This window comes from Astatotilapia calliptera, chromosome 4 (assembly GCF_964374335.1).
Source record: "Astatotilapia calliptera chromosome 4, fAstCal68.1, whole genome shotgun sequence".
NCBI classification, from domain to species: Eukaryota; Metazoa; Chordata; class Actinopteri; order Cichliformes; family Cichlidae; genus Astatotilapia; species Astatotilapia calliptera.
Genome location: NC_137425.1, coordinates 26947132 through 26963853, shown reverse-complemented (window position 1 = coordinate 26963853; position 16722 = coordinate 26947132). Strand labels below are relative to the sequence as shown.

The following is a 16722-nucleotide window of genomic DNA, read 5'->3' as shown; positions in this document are numbered from 1 at the left end:
CACAACTGTCCCCAGTTACATATAACATTTGATTTAAAAGCTCCAATTGTAGTTACTAGTTAATATAAAGGGACTTAATATTAAAATCCCAAAAATCAAATGACCCCCTATGGGCAAACACTTGGCAACACTGATAAGGAAAAATTCCCTTTTAACAGGAAGAAACCGCCGGCAGAACCAGCCTCAAGGACGGGCAGCAATCTGCTGTGACCAGTTGGGAGTGAGGGGAAGGAGACAGGACAAAAGACACACTGTGGAGCCAGAGTTTCATAATAACAAGTATAAACATAAAGACATGAGTGAAGAAAAAACTCAGTGCATCATGGGAACCCCCAAAAAGCCTAGGCCCAATTGCAGGCTGACTAAGGGAGAATCCAGGGTCACCTGATCTAGACCTAATTATATGCTGGTGTGGCACTATGTTAAAGACAGAGACATGAAAATAGTAGCCCCCCATTTTATTTTATACTCAAGGACATTTTCTTTTAGTAAGGCCACTGCAATGTAAGTTTTACTGTTGTATAAGTTCCGCCAGCAGAGGGCGCTCGGTCCTGTACGGGCGCTCGGTCCTCGGTAGCTGACGCTACACTAGAAGAAGTAGTGCCAGTGGTGAAGAGGCAGCGTGCGCGCCAAAGAGAACTGATGGTCTTATTTTTCTGTTTTTACAGTTTTCTGTAAAAATAAATATGTTGCACGGGAGATGAGTTGGCCCATCATTTCAACAGTGTAACATATTTTGGCGAGCCAGCCAGGAGGTGGCGCTAGTGAGTCAACACCATCACCAACCACCTTCTTTCCCAAGAGACGAACCTTCAACCAAAAGAAATGGAATCTCTGCAACCTCTGCGTGACGAAGTGAGTGCAGCCTTGTGGCAGTTGGAGAGAGAGCATCTTGTGGATGTCTGCAGGCGACTGAAATGTTCCGGCCTGGACAGCGCAGAGTCTCACAGCAAGACCAAGAGGACACTCATCAGGTTGGCAGAGGGCATGTTTGATGATGTGGAGAAAAGTGAGGAAGAGGATCAAGTGAAACAGTTTTATAAAGACATTGCTGTACACATCCAGAGACTAAGCAAAGGGGAGAGTCAGTCAGAAAGGGAACCCCAAGGCATAGAGTCTATGCAAAAGAAAGATCTTGAGAACACCGCATGTGCTACTCCAGTACATATTGCAGATTACTCACCCAGAGCCCGACCAGAGGCAACGCGAACTCTTCAAGAGGTAACACTGAAGAAGGAGTTTAAAATCTGTGGGCAGATTGGAGAGCATGGGCAGAAGGACAAGCTATCCTATCTCAGCTTGATTCGCCAGATTGAGAATGGGAGTGAAAAAGGGCACTCGGAGACTGAAATTGTGGAAGCGGTAATTAGGGCCATTAGTCCAGGAACACCCCTAAGAGACATGTTGGAGATTAAACGTGGGTTAACACTTAGCAAACTGCTCACCATATTAAAGGGACACTATAGGGTAGACAGCCCCACTGAGCTTTACCATCAGCTCCTCAATATCTCCCAAGAGCCCAAAGAAACTGCTTTAAACTTTGTATTTCGTGCCATTGAACTTAAAGAGAAGTTGTTATGGAAAGCGGCAAATGAGGAGACAGATGAACTGTATAGCAGAGCCACCATCCAGCGCAAATTCCTCCGCTCCATTGAAACTGGGCTGCTCAGTGACTCTATCAAGTATCAGCTACTGCCCCCCCTAAATGACATAACCATAACAGATGAAGAACTGATTGAGAAAGTCAATGAAGCTTCAAAGCTAGAAAATGAAAGATTTGAGAAACGGAAAAGGTCCACTGCAGCCAAGATTCCCAGGGTCCAAGAGCTCCAAACAGAATGCCAAACAGCCCTGACATCTGCTCAGAGCCCCTCCAAACCCAGAGAATCCCCCGCTACAGTGGCCATGACAACAGTGAAAAATAAAGAGACTAAGTCAGACACGCAGCAGATTATAGAAGAACTACGTAAAGAGATGAAACAAATGTTTATGGCTGTTATGGAAACCAGTCCCCGCCCCATGGCACCAAAGCAACGAGAAAAAGGCTGTAAAAAGTGCAAAGAAGAGGGGAAAGGAGAGAGCTGCCTGCACTGTTTCAAATGTGGGCGAGAGGGCCACTACTCCCGTGGATGCCGAGCACCGAGACTGCCATCGGGAAACGGGGAGGGACTACTGAGACGGGACCAACAGTAGTCCAAAGCCCACGGTCCCATAATGAACAGTCAAGCCCACCAACATCCTCCAAAGAAACTGCAACTGGTGTCCCATCAGCGATAACTGAGGTTCACTATCTACCCCCTCAACGGAAGTCACGGTTAGTAAGCCTGGTGGGAAACAGATGTACTGTGAACTGTTTTATGGACAATCACCCAGCTAAGGTGTTGTGGGATTCAGGGGCACAGTCCAGCATAGTAAATGAAAACTGGCGGCAAAACCACCTCCCTCACACAGTCGTCAGACCTGTTTCAGAACTGTTAGACAATGAGACGCTCACAGTGTTTGCTGCAAATGACACACCCATTCCCTACATTGGTTGGATAGAAGTCAGCTTCAGACTAGGCAGTGATTTGTCCCCAACCAGTGAGCTGCAAGTTCCAATATTGGTATCCAGTGACCCGGCTGTGGCCAGTGATCCCATCATTGGCTACAATGTCATTGAAGCTATCGTGAACCAGGAAGAAGTAAAGACCAAAGGAGGAAGAAAACAGCTAGCACACTATGTGAGTAAAGCATTTGAAATAACTGTACGCACTGCACATAATGTTGTCAAGCTTGTGCAGAACAGCAGTGAAGGCCCAGAGACAGGTGTGGTAAGGACTGGTGTAAGAAGAGTGCCTTTGTCAGCGAACCAAGTCACTACAGTTTATGTACGGGCACACGTTAGTTCACATGCCCGGGGCCAAGACATGCTCTTTCTACCTGATGGAGCTGACCCACAACCAGAGGGCATAATATTCAGTGATGTACTGGTGAAAATCCCAGACAGAAAAGTACCATATGTGCCCATCCCTGTGACTAACACCACAGACCACACCGTTTATCTGGAGAGCCGTAAAGTGATTGGATACCTTGAACCAGTAAAGACTGTATACACAGCTGGCATCCAGACTAAAGTAAATGAGCTGACACAAGAGAACAAAAATGGTACAGAGCTAAAGTCACACAACCCGAGTAACACACAGACACGAGAGAACCAACAGAGACCAAAGTCATGGGACCCACCAGTGGATCTCCAGCATCTGGATGAAAATCAGCGAGCGGATGCGAGGAAGATGTTGCGAGAGGAATGTGAGGCGTTTGCATATGACAGTGACGATGTCGGCTGCATACCATCCCTGAGGATGCATATAAGCCTCCATGACACAAATCCTGTGAAAAAGACTTACATGTCCATCCCAAAACCCCTGCACAACGAAGTGAAAGAGTATTTGCAAGACCTGCTTAACAAAGGCTGGATCACACCATCACGGTCCCCCTACTCATCACCTGTGGTGTGTGTCCGCAAGAAAGACGGCACTCTCCGCCTTTGTTGTGACTTTAGGGAGCTCAACCGCAAGTCAGTCCCAGACCGCCATCCAATCCCAAGGATCCAAGACATGTTGGATGCTCTGGGCGGGAGCTCCTGGTTTTCTGTGTTAGACCAGGGTAAGGCGTACCACCAGGGTTTCTTGGATGAAGAAAGCCGCCCCTTAACCGCCTTCATCACACCCTGGGGGCTCTATCAGTGGGTACGCATTCCCTTTGGCCTGAGCTCCGCACCCGCTGAGTTCCAGAGAAGCATGGAGCACTGTATGGCAGGCCTCAGAGACACTATCTGCCTCCCAAACCTGGACGACAACCTGGTGCACAGCAGCAGCTTTGATGAACACTTGGAACATATCCGCCTTGTCCTCCAGCGTTACAGAGAGCATGGTGTTAAGCTGACCCCAAAGAAATGTAAACTGTTCAGGCGAAGTGTGAAGTTTCTGGGAAAGCTGGTAACAGGTGAAGGCTACACAATGGACCCGGCAGAGTTGGCCCCAGTAATGGCGTTAAAGGAAAAGACACCTGCAACCGTCGGAGAGGTACGTCAAATGCTTGGTTTCCTCTCTTATTACAGGCCTTTCATCCCCAACTTCTCCCGTATAGCCCATCCACTCTACAGCCTGCTCAGCCCTCCATCTTCTGAGAACTCTGCTCCAGTCTCAGTCGACAAGTCCAAAAAGGAAGTGAAGAAAAGTAAAGGCCACTTACCATCACGGGCGCCCATTCAGTGGACGACCTCCCACCAAGAGACATTGAACCAGCTTGTAGATGCACTTACACGACCCCCCATTCTCGGGTACCCCGACTTCACAGAGCCTTTTGTGTTACATTGTGATGCATCACAGGTTGGGTTAGGTGCTGTTTTGTATCAGCGGCAGCAAGGCAAGATGAGAGTCATAGCATATGGCTCCCGCACCCTGAGTCCAGCAGAGAAAAAGTACCACCTGCACTCTGGCAAATTAGAGTTTTTGGCTATGAAGTGGGCGATTTGTGAACGTTTCCGGGATTATCTGTACCATGCCCCATCGTTCGTGGTGTACACTGATAATAACCCACTAACATATGTGCTCACTACTGCGAAGCTTAACGCCACAGGTCACAGATGGGTCGCGGAGCTGGCCAGCTACAACTTCACCATCCGCTACCGTCCAGGCAAGACCAACGCAGATGCTGATGGGCTGTCGCGAATGCCGCTGGACATTGACAGCTACATGAAGAGCTGTACAGCTGAAGTTGGACAGGAAGCCATAAGCGCATCAATGGAGTCTGTAACGGTGGAGGAGAGAGACTCTTGCCAAGGCGTTGGAGTTATCCAGGTGAGTGCTCTGAAATTAATCAAAGATTCTGACACTACCCAGTCTTTTACACCAGACCATATACGCAGAGCCCAGGAGGCAGATGAAGTTCTGGCAAGAGTGCTCTGGTATAAGTCGCTGGGTAGAAGACCAAGTAGAACTGAGGTGAAGTCAGAGCATCCTGCAGTAGCTGCACTACTCAAGCAGTGGTTGAAGCTTCACGTCGACCAGAATGGTGTCCTGCGTCGCCAAACATCACGGCGAGAGCAGCTACTGGTCCCTAAAGCCTATCGTTCCCTGGTTTTTAAAGAACTCCACCAAGACATGGGCCACTTAGGGGTGGAAAGGACGCTCGACCTGATTCGAGACAGGTTCTACTGGCCGCAGATGGCGGAAGAGGTTGAACACTTTGTTACAGAAGAATGTGAGTGTCTTAAGAAGAAAAAACCGAGTAAGCAGACCCGTGCACCTCTGTCCTCGATCCAGTCCACTTACCCATTCCAGCTGGTGTCCATAGACTTCCTTCACCTGGAAAAGTGTAAGCAGGGCTACGAGTATATACTTGTTATCATGGATCACTTCACGAGGTTTGCCCAAGCCTATGCAACGAAGAACAAAGCAGCTAAAACAGTCGCTGACAAGCTCTTCAATGATTTTGCACTCAAGTTTGGCTTCTCGACCAGACTACACCACGACATGGGCAAGGAGTTTGAAAACAAACTCATGGCAAGACTGAAAGAACTCTCTGGTATCCAGGGCTCCCACACGACACCCTACCACCCACAGGGTAATGGACAGGTGGAGAGATTCAACCGCACCCTGCTGTCCATGTTGCGGACCCTGGAGGACAAGGAGAAGGATGATTGGAAAGAGTCGCTAGCTAAAGTCGTCCACGCGTACAACTGTACGAAGAATGAGGCAACAGGCTACGCCCCATATTACCTCATCTTCGGACGTTCCCCACGCCTGCCCATCGACTTGCTCTTCAACCAGAAAAGGGATGAAGCTCATGTGGACTATGATGACTATGTTAGCTGCTGGAAAAAGAGAATGCAGGAGGCGTACACAGTGGCTTCTCAAACTGCTACCAAGGAAGCTGCTCGAGGCAAAGCGTACTACGACAAGAAAGTTAAAGGGAGAGATCTTCAGCCTGGGGATAGAGTGCTCCTCCGAAATCTCACTCCTCGTGGTGGTCCCGCGAAGATCCAGTCCTTTTGGGAGAACCAAGTCTACAAAGTGAAGGAGAGGAAAGCAGATAACAGTCCAGTGTATGTGATCAGCCCTGAAAATGGCCAAGGCAGAGATAAAGTGGTGCACAGAAATCTCCTACTGCCCTGTGACTTCCTACCAAGTGAGAAGCCATCAACACAGACTGTTCAGCCCCAAAAAGACTCGCCGACTGTGACAAGGAAGAAGTTCAGACCTCCGCGTAGACAGCAGCAGCCAGGGAATGGCGACACATCGGATGATGACGACAGTGGCACCTTCCAGTGGTACCTCAGGCCGGTTCCAGGGAGACGACAGAGGCAGACTCCGCTTAACCCTTTGGCAGAGTCCTTCCAGCCTCATCTGAGTCTCCACTGTCAAGAAGAGGATTTGCCACTACAGAGCGAAGAGGATTTGCCACTACAGAGCGAAGAGGATTTGCCACTACAAACTGAAGAGACTGGGCCTGGGCAGATCCAAGGCCCTGACCCTGACAATGACAGGCCACTGAGTGGTGATGCTATGACTGACATTCTAGCTGCAACTGGTGGTGAGACTGACTCTGTGAGGCAGCGACCTCAAAGACAAAGACAGCAACCAACGGTACTGAGCTATGACACTTTAGGTCAGCCAACTTTGGTTCAGAGGAACTGTACAGTGACTATGGCTCAGGTTATTGACTGTAATGGCTTCTGGAGACCATGGGCTGTGGGAGTGTGTTAAAGCTATGGTTGAATAGATGATGCACACAGAAATGTCAGGTGACATTTAATTTTGTGGGGGAGAGTGTGGCACTATGTTAAAGACAGAGACATGAAAATAGTAGCCCCCCATTTTATTTTATACTCAAGGACATTTTCTTTTAGTAAGGCCACTGCAATGTAAGTTTTACTGTTGTATAAGTTCCGCCAGCAGAGGGCGCTCGGTCCTGTACGGGCGCTCGGTCCTCGGTAGCTGACGCTACACTAGAAGAAGTAGTGCCAGTGGTGAAGAGGCAGCGTACGGCCTGCGCGCCAAAGAGAACTGATGGTCTTATTTTTCAGTTTTTACAGTTTTCTGTAAAAATAAATATGTTGCACGGGAGATGAGTTGGCCCATCATTTCAACAGTGTAAGAATGTCTTTCTCCCAACTCCAGATTAGGAGCTGGTTCCACAGACACCATATAAGATGCCACACGTGACCAAGCTTAGCCAGTTACAAAGGTATTTTGTGCATCTGCATTGTTCAAAAACGGCAATAAGCAGCAATGATTATAACAGAAATTAGAGTTTAATACAACATGGACTTTGGTGTTTGTTTAGCTTATGCAAATTATTATTTGACATGTCATTTGGGGGTATGCAGCAGTGAAGCTCTAACACGACGAGCCCATAAGTTGACACGTCTTTTATTACACTGACCTTGATGCATTGTCCTGGTTTTAGTTCTTATGATTTTATGTGAACATGTTGGATATTTTTTGTCGTTACAATCACCGTGGACAAGTTATTCAACCATGCGAGTGGTTTAAGTAGTTTATGGACATATGAAAGGGTTTGTTATTTTTTTAATGTTTCATGAACTACTAACTGATGTCTGCATTACTGTCATTTTTGTGTATACCTGCAGCTTACTGTGCCCGATCACCTCAAAGACCATAATTATTGTAAGAGAAACACTGCATGCCAGGCCCGTGATGCAAAGAAACCCAGAGCCAGCAGGAAACAACCGTGCTGCAGCAAGGATCAGGTTGGATGTGTAAAATTTCAGGAACAGAATCATTTGAGGGTTTTGGAGTTTGGACTTCATTGTGGTTCATCAAATTTAGATTTTTGTCTTGTTTGAAAAAAATGAGGTCGCTATTAACTACTGACATTCCCTTGTGTGCTTCTGACCAGGGGCGGAGCGTGGGGGTGGCTTACTGGGCTTAAGCCCGGGTTGTTTTGTCAGAAGCCCGGGGTATTTTGGAGTGCAATTTTTTCATAGTTAGATGCCTGGCTGACAACTGTATAAAACAAAAAGTACACACAATATTCGAAGCACATAGTGCACACTGTGGGAATTTACGACTGTGCGTGAATCCCCCCCTGATATTGGTATGATCCAAGCTCAGGCACTAAGCGACTGAGCGAGGGGGCGGGGCAGCTGCTGCCCGTCAGTGCGCTGTTGGAGAGACGGAGCCAGCCATACTAAGGAGAGCTTAAGTTTGACCAGGTACCAAAGCAAATCATTCGTACCGTACAAATAATGTAAATATGACGGTGCATCACGAAAGATTGATATCAAACTGATCACTTGACCAATATTACGTTACTTGCTCTTCAAGTGAATCAACAAATGGCGAAATGAAAAGCCGAACAAATGCTATTTTTTTTTAGAGATTCTTAGCTTACGTGTGTTTATTTCATATTTTCAGTTCTTACCCTCCCCGACTAAATCGGTTTCAGTTATGTACTGAAATATAAGAATGGACATTAGAGGGTTCTTTCAAAGAAAAACTCAGGTAAATGTTATTTTATATATTATGCTTTGTATGTTGTTCAGTATATTTGTATGCAAAACAAGAGGAATTTCAGTACACAGCAGGATATTCACATTTGTAACCAGATATTTACACTTTAGGGAGAAAACATAAAACATTTTTACTGCACAACATCAATTTAGAGTAAACTTTTGTTTTAGATAAATATTGAAATATCTTTTGAATTAGTTAAATGTCACAATAAAGAGAGACAGAGCTTTCTGTTTTTTATCACTTTCATCAAATTTAGGAGTACATGTACACTAAGTTTATTGTTAATTAATAAGAAAACTCCAGACGATTCCATTCTGAGCTGAAGAAGCTTCTGATAGGTTAGTAGAGTCCATGTGAGTAAACAGGTGGCACAGCTGTGGATGCATATAAGTCAAAACACAGAGCCTGTTTCTTTGACATGGGAAAATCAAGAGATGTCAACCAAAACACCAGGAAAAGAACTGTGGAGCTCCATAAGTGTGGCTCAATTTTGAATACAATTTGGTGCCATTTGCAATTAAGAAATACAGACGATTTCTCTCTTTACTCTTAAAGTTAACAAATATGTTTTTTATATTTATCAATCTAAAAAAATAAACATTTAGTCTGATTTGATGTTACAATTAAAAAGTGTTTGTGTTTTTATCTGAAGAGTTTGTAAATATCTGTATATTTGATGATTGTCAGCACAAAGAGGGAGAGAGGAACAGAGAGGGAGATGGAGAATGAGGACAGAACAGAGATGAACAAGAGCAGGTGAGACACACATGTTAGTCAAATGGTTGTTTACCAAAAGTATCACCGTATCATAGGTACTCATGTATCTCATACCTAGTGTTTCTTTTTAGGTTTGTTATTTTTCAAATTCTATATTTATTAAGTTATGAAGGCTTGTTTGCACAACAAGGCTAAATAATTATATAAACCTTTCTCAATCTAAATATTGTACTTTGGTAAAATTAAAAAATAAATGTAGTGCAGGTCTATGATGATTTTTAGTGCTACTATCATCTAGTTCTGATTCTGGTTCTGTCTTGGTTAAGTCCCAAGTAGTGCTGATTTTGAACTGTTGTAGTCCTGTTTTAATTCTGGATCAGTTCTTGGTCTGGTTGAATTGGGGTTTAGTCCTCGTGTCTTGATACAGCCCTGATTTTGTTCTGCCTTGCTGCTTAATTAAAAAACTAGTTTAAGGTGTTCTGCACATGTGATATATATTTTTCCCTATATGAAGTCATTCTTTTTTGAACAAAACTCAAAACAGAGCCAATTAATCTTTCAGTCATTTCTACCCCCCCCCCCCCCAAGGGAAAAAAAATCCCACATGCATACTATCCTTTTGGGCTAAGCCCCGGGTGTTTCAAATGTCTGGCTCCGCCTCTGCTTCTGACCTTTCCCCAGGTTGTTAATTCAACCCAGAGGCCCCGGCACCGTGACAGAAGAGTCAGTCAGCCCCGGAAAAGGAAGCGAAGCCCAGCATCCAGTTCTTCCCGACCTCCAAAGACCTCAGTGCCTCCCTCTGCAATCTCACATGATGACCTGCCAGTGTCAAAATAATTGCCCCCCAGACCCGAGCCATGCAGTACCGACCACCAGCCAACCAGCTCCAGCTCCAGCCCTTTAAAAATCCACAACCTCTCAGTGGAAGATTATCAGCGAGTCTACCATGAGGTGGTAGATAGCATGCTGACGTACGTTTGTCTCCAAATGTCCTGTCACTTTTTTAAATCGCCAGCTCTAAAATGGTTACAGTATGGTTTTTGACCACATGCATCATTTTGATTGAATTTCTTCTTGCAGGTCCAAGAATGGCCGCAAACGTCCCTACAGTTTAGAGCTGGGGAGAAGCATTAAACAAAAGCTGTGGGAGAGACTGAATCGTCCTGTGGTGGAGACATCAACCAACGAGGACGGACTTGAAGAAATTGACATTGTGTATGGGCAAAAAGTCAAAATCCCACAATATGATTTTCTGTAAATAGTTCACATGTGACTTTGATTAAAATATAATTTCTGCACAAGTTTGTGTTTCTGTGTATTATAGATATATTCCACTGTGTGTTTGGACAACTGTTTAAGGTCACTGCTGAGAAAATTCATAAAACCTTCATAGGACTTTTATTTTGAAAAATCACTACTTATATTATTATTTATCTGACTCAAAAGGGCTCATTTGAAGTCCTTCTTGACCATGATATATATTCAGGCACTGTGAACAAAACATAACATCCAACTTTAATTCACTCGCGCCTTTGTCTTTTTAAAGACAACACATTACTTAACTTCCTTGAATAAAGTGCAGAATGCTAGAGATTTATGTCATTCTGTTTGCATACTAAATATTCAATAATCATTCATGTTCTCTAATGACCGGTGCCCAGTGTTGTGCCAAAAAGTGATCGTTTGCCAAAGTGATTTCTGGTATTTGCCAAAAGATAATTGATGGTAACAGATGTAAATGACTTGCTGTCATATAATCTGTCAAACGTTTCTCTCATGAATGAGATCAATTCATTTTGATCCAAAAAGAAACTTCCTTTCATCCGATGTGACTTTTATTCAGCTTTCATTTATTCAGGTAAAAAGTGTCGCTGACATTAAAAATGTCGTTTTCAAACGAGGTCTGGCCTGGAGGGCTGCAGAAGTTACAAAAAAATCACAGTCCTTTAAAAAACTGTGATGTTCTTCAAGTGGCCGAAAAGGACTGGATGGATCTTTATAATGTAGGTACAATAAAGCAGATTCATAGAGCTGCTTTAAAATTTGATATAACATATAACCCATTTTTAAACTCTGTTTACTGCAGCCTATTTAACAATATAAGCAACTATATAAAAACATAAAAAGAGATCTAGACATAAAAAACACGCAAAAAGTGATTGGCATACGATCACTTTTTGGCACATCAGTGCAGCGAGGTTGTAATTGCTGCTTGTAACCATCAGGGGGCAGTATCGCTAGAGTGCAGTCTTGGAACCTGTAACGAGAATCACCCTTCATTATCATTAGAGTTACATCTGCCTCACTACTCCCTTTTCTTGCCTTCCAGTATAACATGTTTGTCACTTGGCCCGCCCCGTTACATCACCACCAATAGTTTAAAAAGGCACTCTGGAGTTCAGACACTATCAAGCTGCACAACTTGTTCACGCCAAAGAAATGATGGATCACCCAACCTTTGAACGAGAGAACCAAGAGCGTGTGCAGGCGGTGGAGAGTTCATTCCATCAAGCAGGGAAGCCCTTGTCCAAGCCGGGCCGGATTCTAATCGGAGAGGGAACTGTGTTTAAGCAGGGTCGCAAGAAGATACAGCAGAAAATCCTCTTCCTCTTCACTGATATTCTGGTGTACGGCAGCATTGTTGTGCCTGGTCGCTGGTACAAAAAGCAGAAGATCATCCCTTTAGGTGAGACATTCATCTGCGTTTCCTGCAGCTAACCTACTGTGAGAAGATTAATGTGAAACTGCCAAAAAACAATTTTATGACTGAAGAGAAAGAAATATAGACAAAAGCTTCAAGAAGAGCCAACACTATTGAATACTGTTCATAATATGACTGGCAAGTAGAAAATAGCAAGTGTGCTGTGCTAATTTAACTTCATATGTTCAGCTTTCTGCTCATACCATTTTATCCATGTAATTTTTATGTTGTTATCAAATTCACTATGATTTTAGAGGACATTGAGCTGGAAGACCTGGAGGACAGTGACATATTCAAGCATCAGTGGCTGATCCGAACACCGAGCAAGTCTTTTTTTGTGTCCGCCCCTTCATACGAGGAGAAGAAGGCCTGGATAGAGCACATCAATGAATGCCGGTCCAGCCTAATGCAGGGCACCAGCCGCAAACCTTCCAAGAAGTTTGCTGTTTCCTGGATTCCTGATCCGGCTGCTTGCAAATGCATGCGGTGCCTCTCTACAAAGTTTAGTGGGGTCAATCGTCGACACCACTGCAGGAATTGCGGCTTCTTGGTCTGCAATTCATGCTCCAAGCAACGTGCCGTTATCGATCACATCCACCCCACTAAAAAGCTGAGGATCTGCAGTTTCTGCTACAAGAATATTAATGAAGAGAAGTTTCGCGACAGGGGAGACAGCGCCGGGAAAAGCAGCTCAGAGGAGGAAGAGTTTTGTCCTTCTGGTGAGGAAAATGAGAAAGTGGAGGAAGGAGAGATAGGAATCTATTCTCCCAGCAACTGGCTGGACACCAAAAACGGGACTTGGGAACGACTGAGCATTTATGATTACCCAAAGTCAATACCATCACAGTAGCCAATAAACTGCAACAAAGACGCTTTTGAATGGATTCAGATTACAGAAAGTTGATTTTCTTACATGAAGTTACGTAAATGTAAAGATAAATGTGAGGACGTATTATTTGTTTGTGTCTATTTGTGTTTTAATCTTAGGCTGTACACGCAACAATTTGCACTGTAAATAACAAATCAGGAGTGAGTCGAAAAAATCATTTTAAAAAGACAAGAATATATCATCTTTGTACATATTCAGTGCCATTAACCATGCTAGTTAAATGAATAATGCTCCATCTGCCTGTCACTTTGCTGCTGGAACAGCTGAATTTCACAATAAAGGATATTTCTATTCCAAAAAGCACTGTCTTCTCCCTGTGCATGTGACTCTGAATGCATGTTTCTTTGTTTGAATGCATGTAAAGTATTTGCATCCAGTATCTGCTCTTTTGCTGCTCCTTAACCTCAACAATAAAGTGCAGATAATCAATTTGTGAGAGATGTTATTACAACACTGAAATCTCTCATCATTTAGTAATAAGTCCTCTGTTTAGCCCTCAGAGTCTTATTGGAGCATATTACAGTGTTTTCTTGTACTTCTGTGACTTTTTGGGGTTTTTATTGTGCAAGTCAAGGTCAGTGAAGTAACCGTATATAGTTCCTCACCCACAGTATACATTTTTCCAATAAGCATGTATATAAAAACCATTCGGGAAAACACATAGAACCTTTACAGCACCATTGATTTATCATCATTTTTCTTCTCACTGGCATTTTTCATAAATATAACATACAAACATACATATCAAACTGTAGCACGTCCTAGTGTTACAGTACTTGATGACGCTGCTATAATAATGCGGTAATAACAGAATGTGGCTAAACATTTACACTTCTTTTCAAAGATTTAAGTTCATTCTAGTTAACTCTCTGAATCGAGCACATCCTAATACAGTAGACAGCTCCAAAACAAAAGCGAGTACATTTTTGAGTCAGTCAGCCAGTTTTGAAAGAACAGTAAATCGACTGAAAGCAAAATACTGATGTAGAAATTGTAACTATGTAACAAGAAGTAGACAAATAGCCTTCTAACTAGTGGTGGTTTCTGCACATTTTTTGTATGCAACTCAATTAAAACTAAATAAATTATAAATATTGAATTATTCCGTTAATTTTAGCAGTAATAAGACTTACAGTAAAAGTAAACACCAATATATGTGATTTAAGTATAATAAAACTATTATAAGGTCACAAAAAATAAATGAATAAAGAAAATGATGTATAAATGGGTCAAATCTGTCACTGGATCACTGTACAGTGATATGCAAAGTTCTGGCAACATCAAATATCCTGTTTACCTATGTTCTATGTTTATTTATTTATTTATTTATTTATTTATTTATTTATTTATTTATTTATTTATTTATTAGGAGTGTTTTTTGTTTTTCTGGAGTTTTTTTTGTTTGTTTTTTGTTTTGTTTTGTTTTGTTTTGTTTTGTTTTGTTTTGTTTTGTTTTGTTTTGTTTTGTTTTGTTTTGTTTTGTTTTGTTTTGTTTTGTTTTGTTTTGTTTTGTTTTGTTTTGTTTTGTTTTGTTTTGGAGATATCATGGCTCCTTAGATCCGTCTGGTCAATGTCTAATACCTGCTGCTAATTTTAAGTAAACAGGTCACCATCTTTATACTACACATTTCACTAATTTCTAAAAGTTAAACAATCTTTTAAGTTTTTCTAATGCAAGGGTTTCATTAAGTTACCCCTGTTTGATGTTATGATGACCAGTGTTGGTCAAGTTACTTGAAAAAAAAAATTAGTAACTAATTACTGATTACTTCTCCAAAAAAACGTAATCCCGTTACTTTACTGACTGCTTATTTTCAAAAGTAATTAGTTACTCAGTTACTTAGTTACTTTTTAAAAACATGATACACAACCTGAATAGGCAATAAAGCAATAGACCTTTCAGCCCAATTCTACTTTTTCTGCATAATACATCATACAAAATGTAATCAAATAAAAAAGTCTCTTTTCAAAACTTGTTTTATTAGTTTTAATCTTTTAACTTTGTGCACATTGCATCAAGCAAAAATTAAATTATATGCAACAGTCTTTGACAATTAAACCTATTTTCTGCATATTCCAGAATATAAAATAAGATATATTTTTTTCTGTTTACACTCACTATTTCAAATAGATGCAAGTAAAACACTCCCTTACTTTACTCATTACTTGAAAAAAGTAATCGGATTACAATGATACATTACTTGTAATGTGTTACTGCCCATCTCTGATGATGACAAGTGTGTGAGTAGCTAAGGCCAAAAACACCCAGTTTCCTGAATTCTTGAAGAACGCTGAAGTTTGAAATACTTCAGGCTGATCGAGCTGATGCAGTGATCTCACTGCATTATCTGCCACATAACCTGATCTTTGCTGATTGACTGGAAGAAATTCACCTGGTTCTACGAAATCACAGTGAGTCATAACGAGGTCAATGTTGATGTCCATTTAAGTTACCAAAAATGGCTCCTTGTGCAGTGAAGGGTTTATTAGACTGAGAGGCAAACTGCTTCTCGCTCAGTCACGTGGAATGGTTTCCACATTTAATATCAGCACTAGTACTGATATACTGGTCAACACAGAGCATGAAGTACAAATAAATACTTGTTGGTTTAAGAAAAAATACATGAATCCCTTTTGAGAAGTTTAATAGAAGTACAGCCACAAAGACTAGAACACCTAGTGTTCAAAAGTAAAATTACCACATTGTCGGGATGCTTGGGGCTTCCCATGCTTTAATTACAATATGATCAGACACATAGAGCTATTTGTCTGTTTGTATATCTGTCAGCGAATTTCCTGAAAGTGGGTGAAGAGGTGGAGCATGAGGAAATGAAGATCTTGGTACAGATTCAGACTGCTTATTTGAAATATGAAAAATATGCCACTGGCTTTGGCAGATGATGTGCTGCTTTAACTGTTGAAAGTTTATCCCCTCACCTGTCAGTATCTTGGATATATTTGGCATTCTTTTAATTATTATTATTATTATTATTATTATTATTATTATTATTATTATTATTATTATTATGTATAGCAGATATGATAATGTTGGGGAGTAATATTAATTGCTCTTTGAGGTTGACTGATTTATGTGACCATCCTGTGAGAGAAGATGTGTTTTTCTACCCTTCTGCTACCAGCCTGAAGGCCTGTCTGTCTGTCTGCGAGCCAACAATGATTAAATGATAAATGGTAAATGGACTGATTCTTATATAGCGCTTTTCTACTCAAAGCGCTCTGTCATGTCATAACATGTCATAGTTTCAGGTTTCTGCAGTGTATTTGTTCTGTTTGATCCTTGTTACATTGGCTGTGTTTATGGTTTTTCCAGCCTCCGGCCTGAACGTTTGTCTTCATGTGTTAGTTTTTCATGTTTTTATCATTTCCTGTTTTAGTCTGTAGGTTCGGTTTTTTTCTGTCTTTTTCAAGCCTTTTTCCTGCTTTTGTTCCTCTCATTTTTGACTGAAAGCCCCATCGTCATTACTCTCACCTGTGTTTCATCGTATAATTAGGCCCGCCAATTTAATGCAGTTTCCTTGTATTAAAATATCTCTGGGATTAAATGTTAAGTTAAAGGTAGTAACTTTCTTTAAGCTGACAGAAAGAGTCTGACCCCTTTGAGATCAGGTACGCTGTATGTGACCCACAGTGTAGTATAAGTTTGACATCCCTGGTTTAGATCCAGTTTGTAGTCTGGATGGGAGGAGTCATTTATGGTGTTGTGAGCCTTCTTCGAGCTGCTATTCCAGGGTATGTTGAGAGTGGAGGAGTGCTGGGCATACAAGATGCCCAGCTCTCTGTGAGGTTTGGAACTCTGCAGCTTTGAGTTGACAGAGCGTTGGTGATTTTTACACACTATAGACTCAGCACTCAGCGAGAACACGTTCTAAAAG

The 16722-nt window shown here is 42.2% G+C and overlaps 1 protein-coding gene and 2 long non-coding RNA genes across 3 annotated transcripts; all 3 read left to right on the top strand.

Annotated features, from left to right (window-relative positions):
* The first annotated feature begins 8080 nt into the window (after positions 1-8080).
* LOC145428592 (uncharacterized) lies at positions 8081-9416 on the top strand. The gene is made up of 3 exons (XR_013908886.1): positions 8081-8221; positions 8424-8510; positions 9210-9416. It is a non-coding gene; the product is annotated as an uncharacterized LOC145428592 (long non-coding RNA).
* Positions 9417-9920: 504 nt separating this feature from the next.
* LOC113020072 (uncharacterized) lies at positions 9921-10540 on the top strand. The gene is made up of 2 exons (XR_003272150.2): positions 9921-10210; positions 10320-10540. It is a non-coding gene; the product is annotated as an uncharacterized LOC113020072 (long non-coding RNA).
* Positions 10541-11612: 1072 nt separating this feature from the next.
* Positions 11613-13258, top strand: LOC113020071 (pleckstrin homology domain-containing family F member 2-like). Its single transcript, XM_026163745.2, has 2 exons — positions 11613-11925; positions 12195-13258. Exons 1-2 carry the CDS (start codon positions 11679-11681, stop codon positions 12788-12790), a joined length of 843 nt encoding a protein of 280 aa, XP_026019530.2. The 5' UTR covers positions 11613-11678; the 3' UTR covers positions 12791-13258.
* Positions 13259-16722: the final 3464 nt, after the last annotated feature.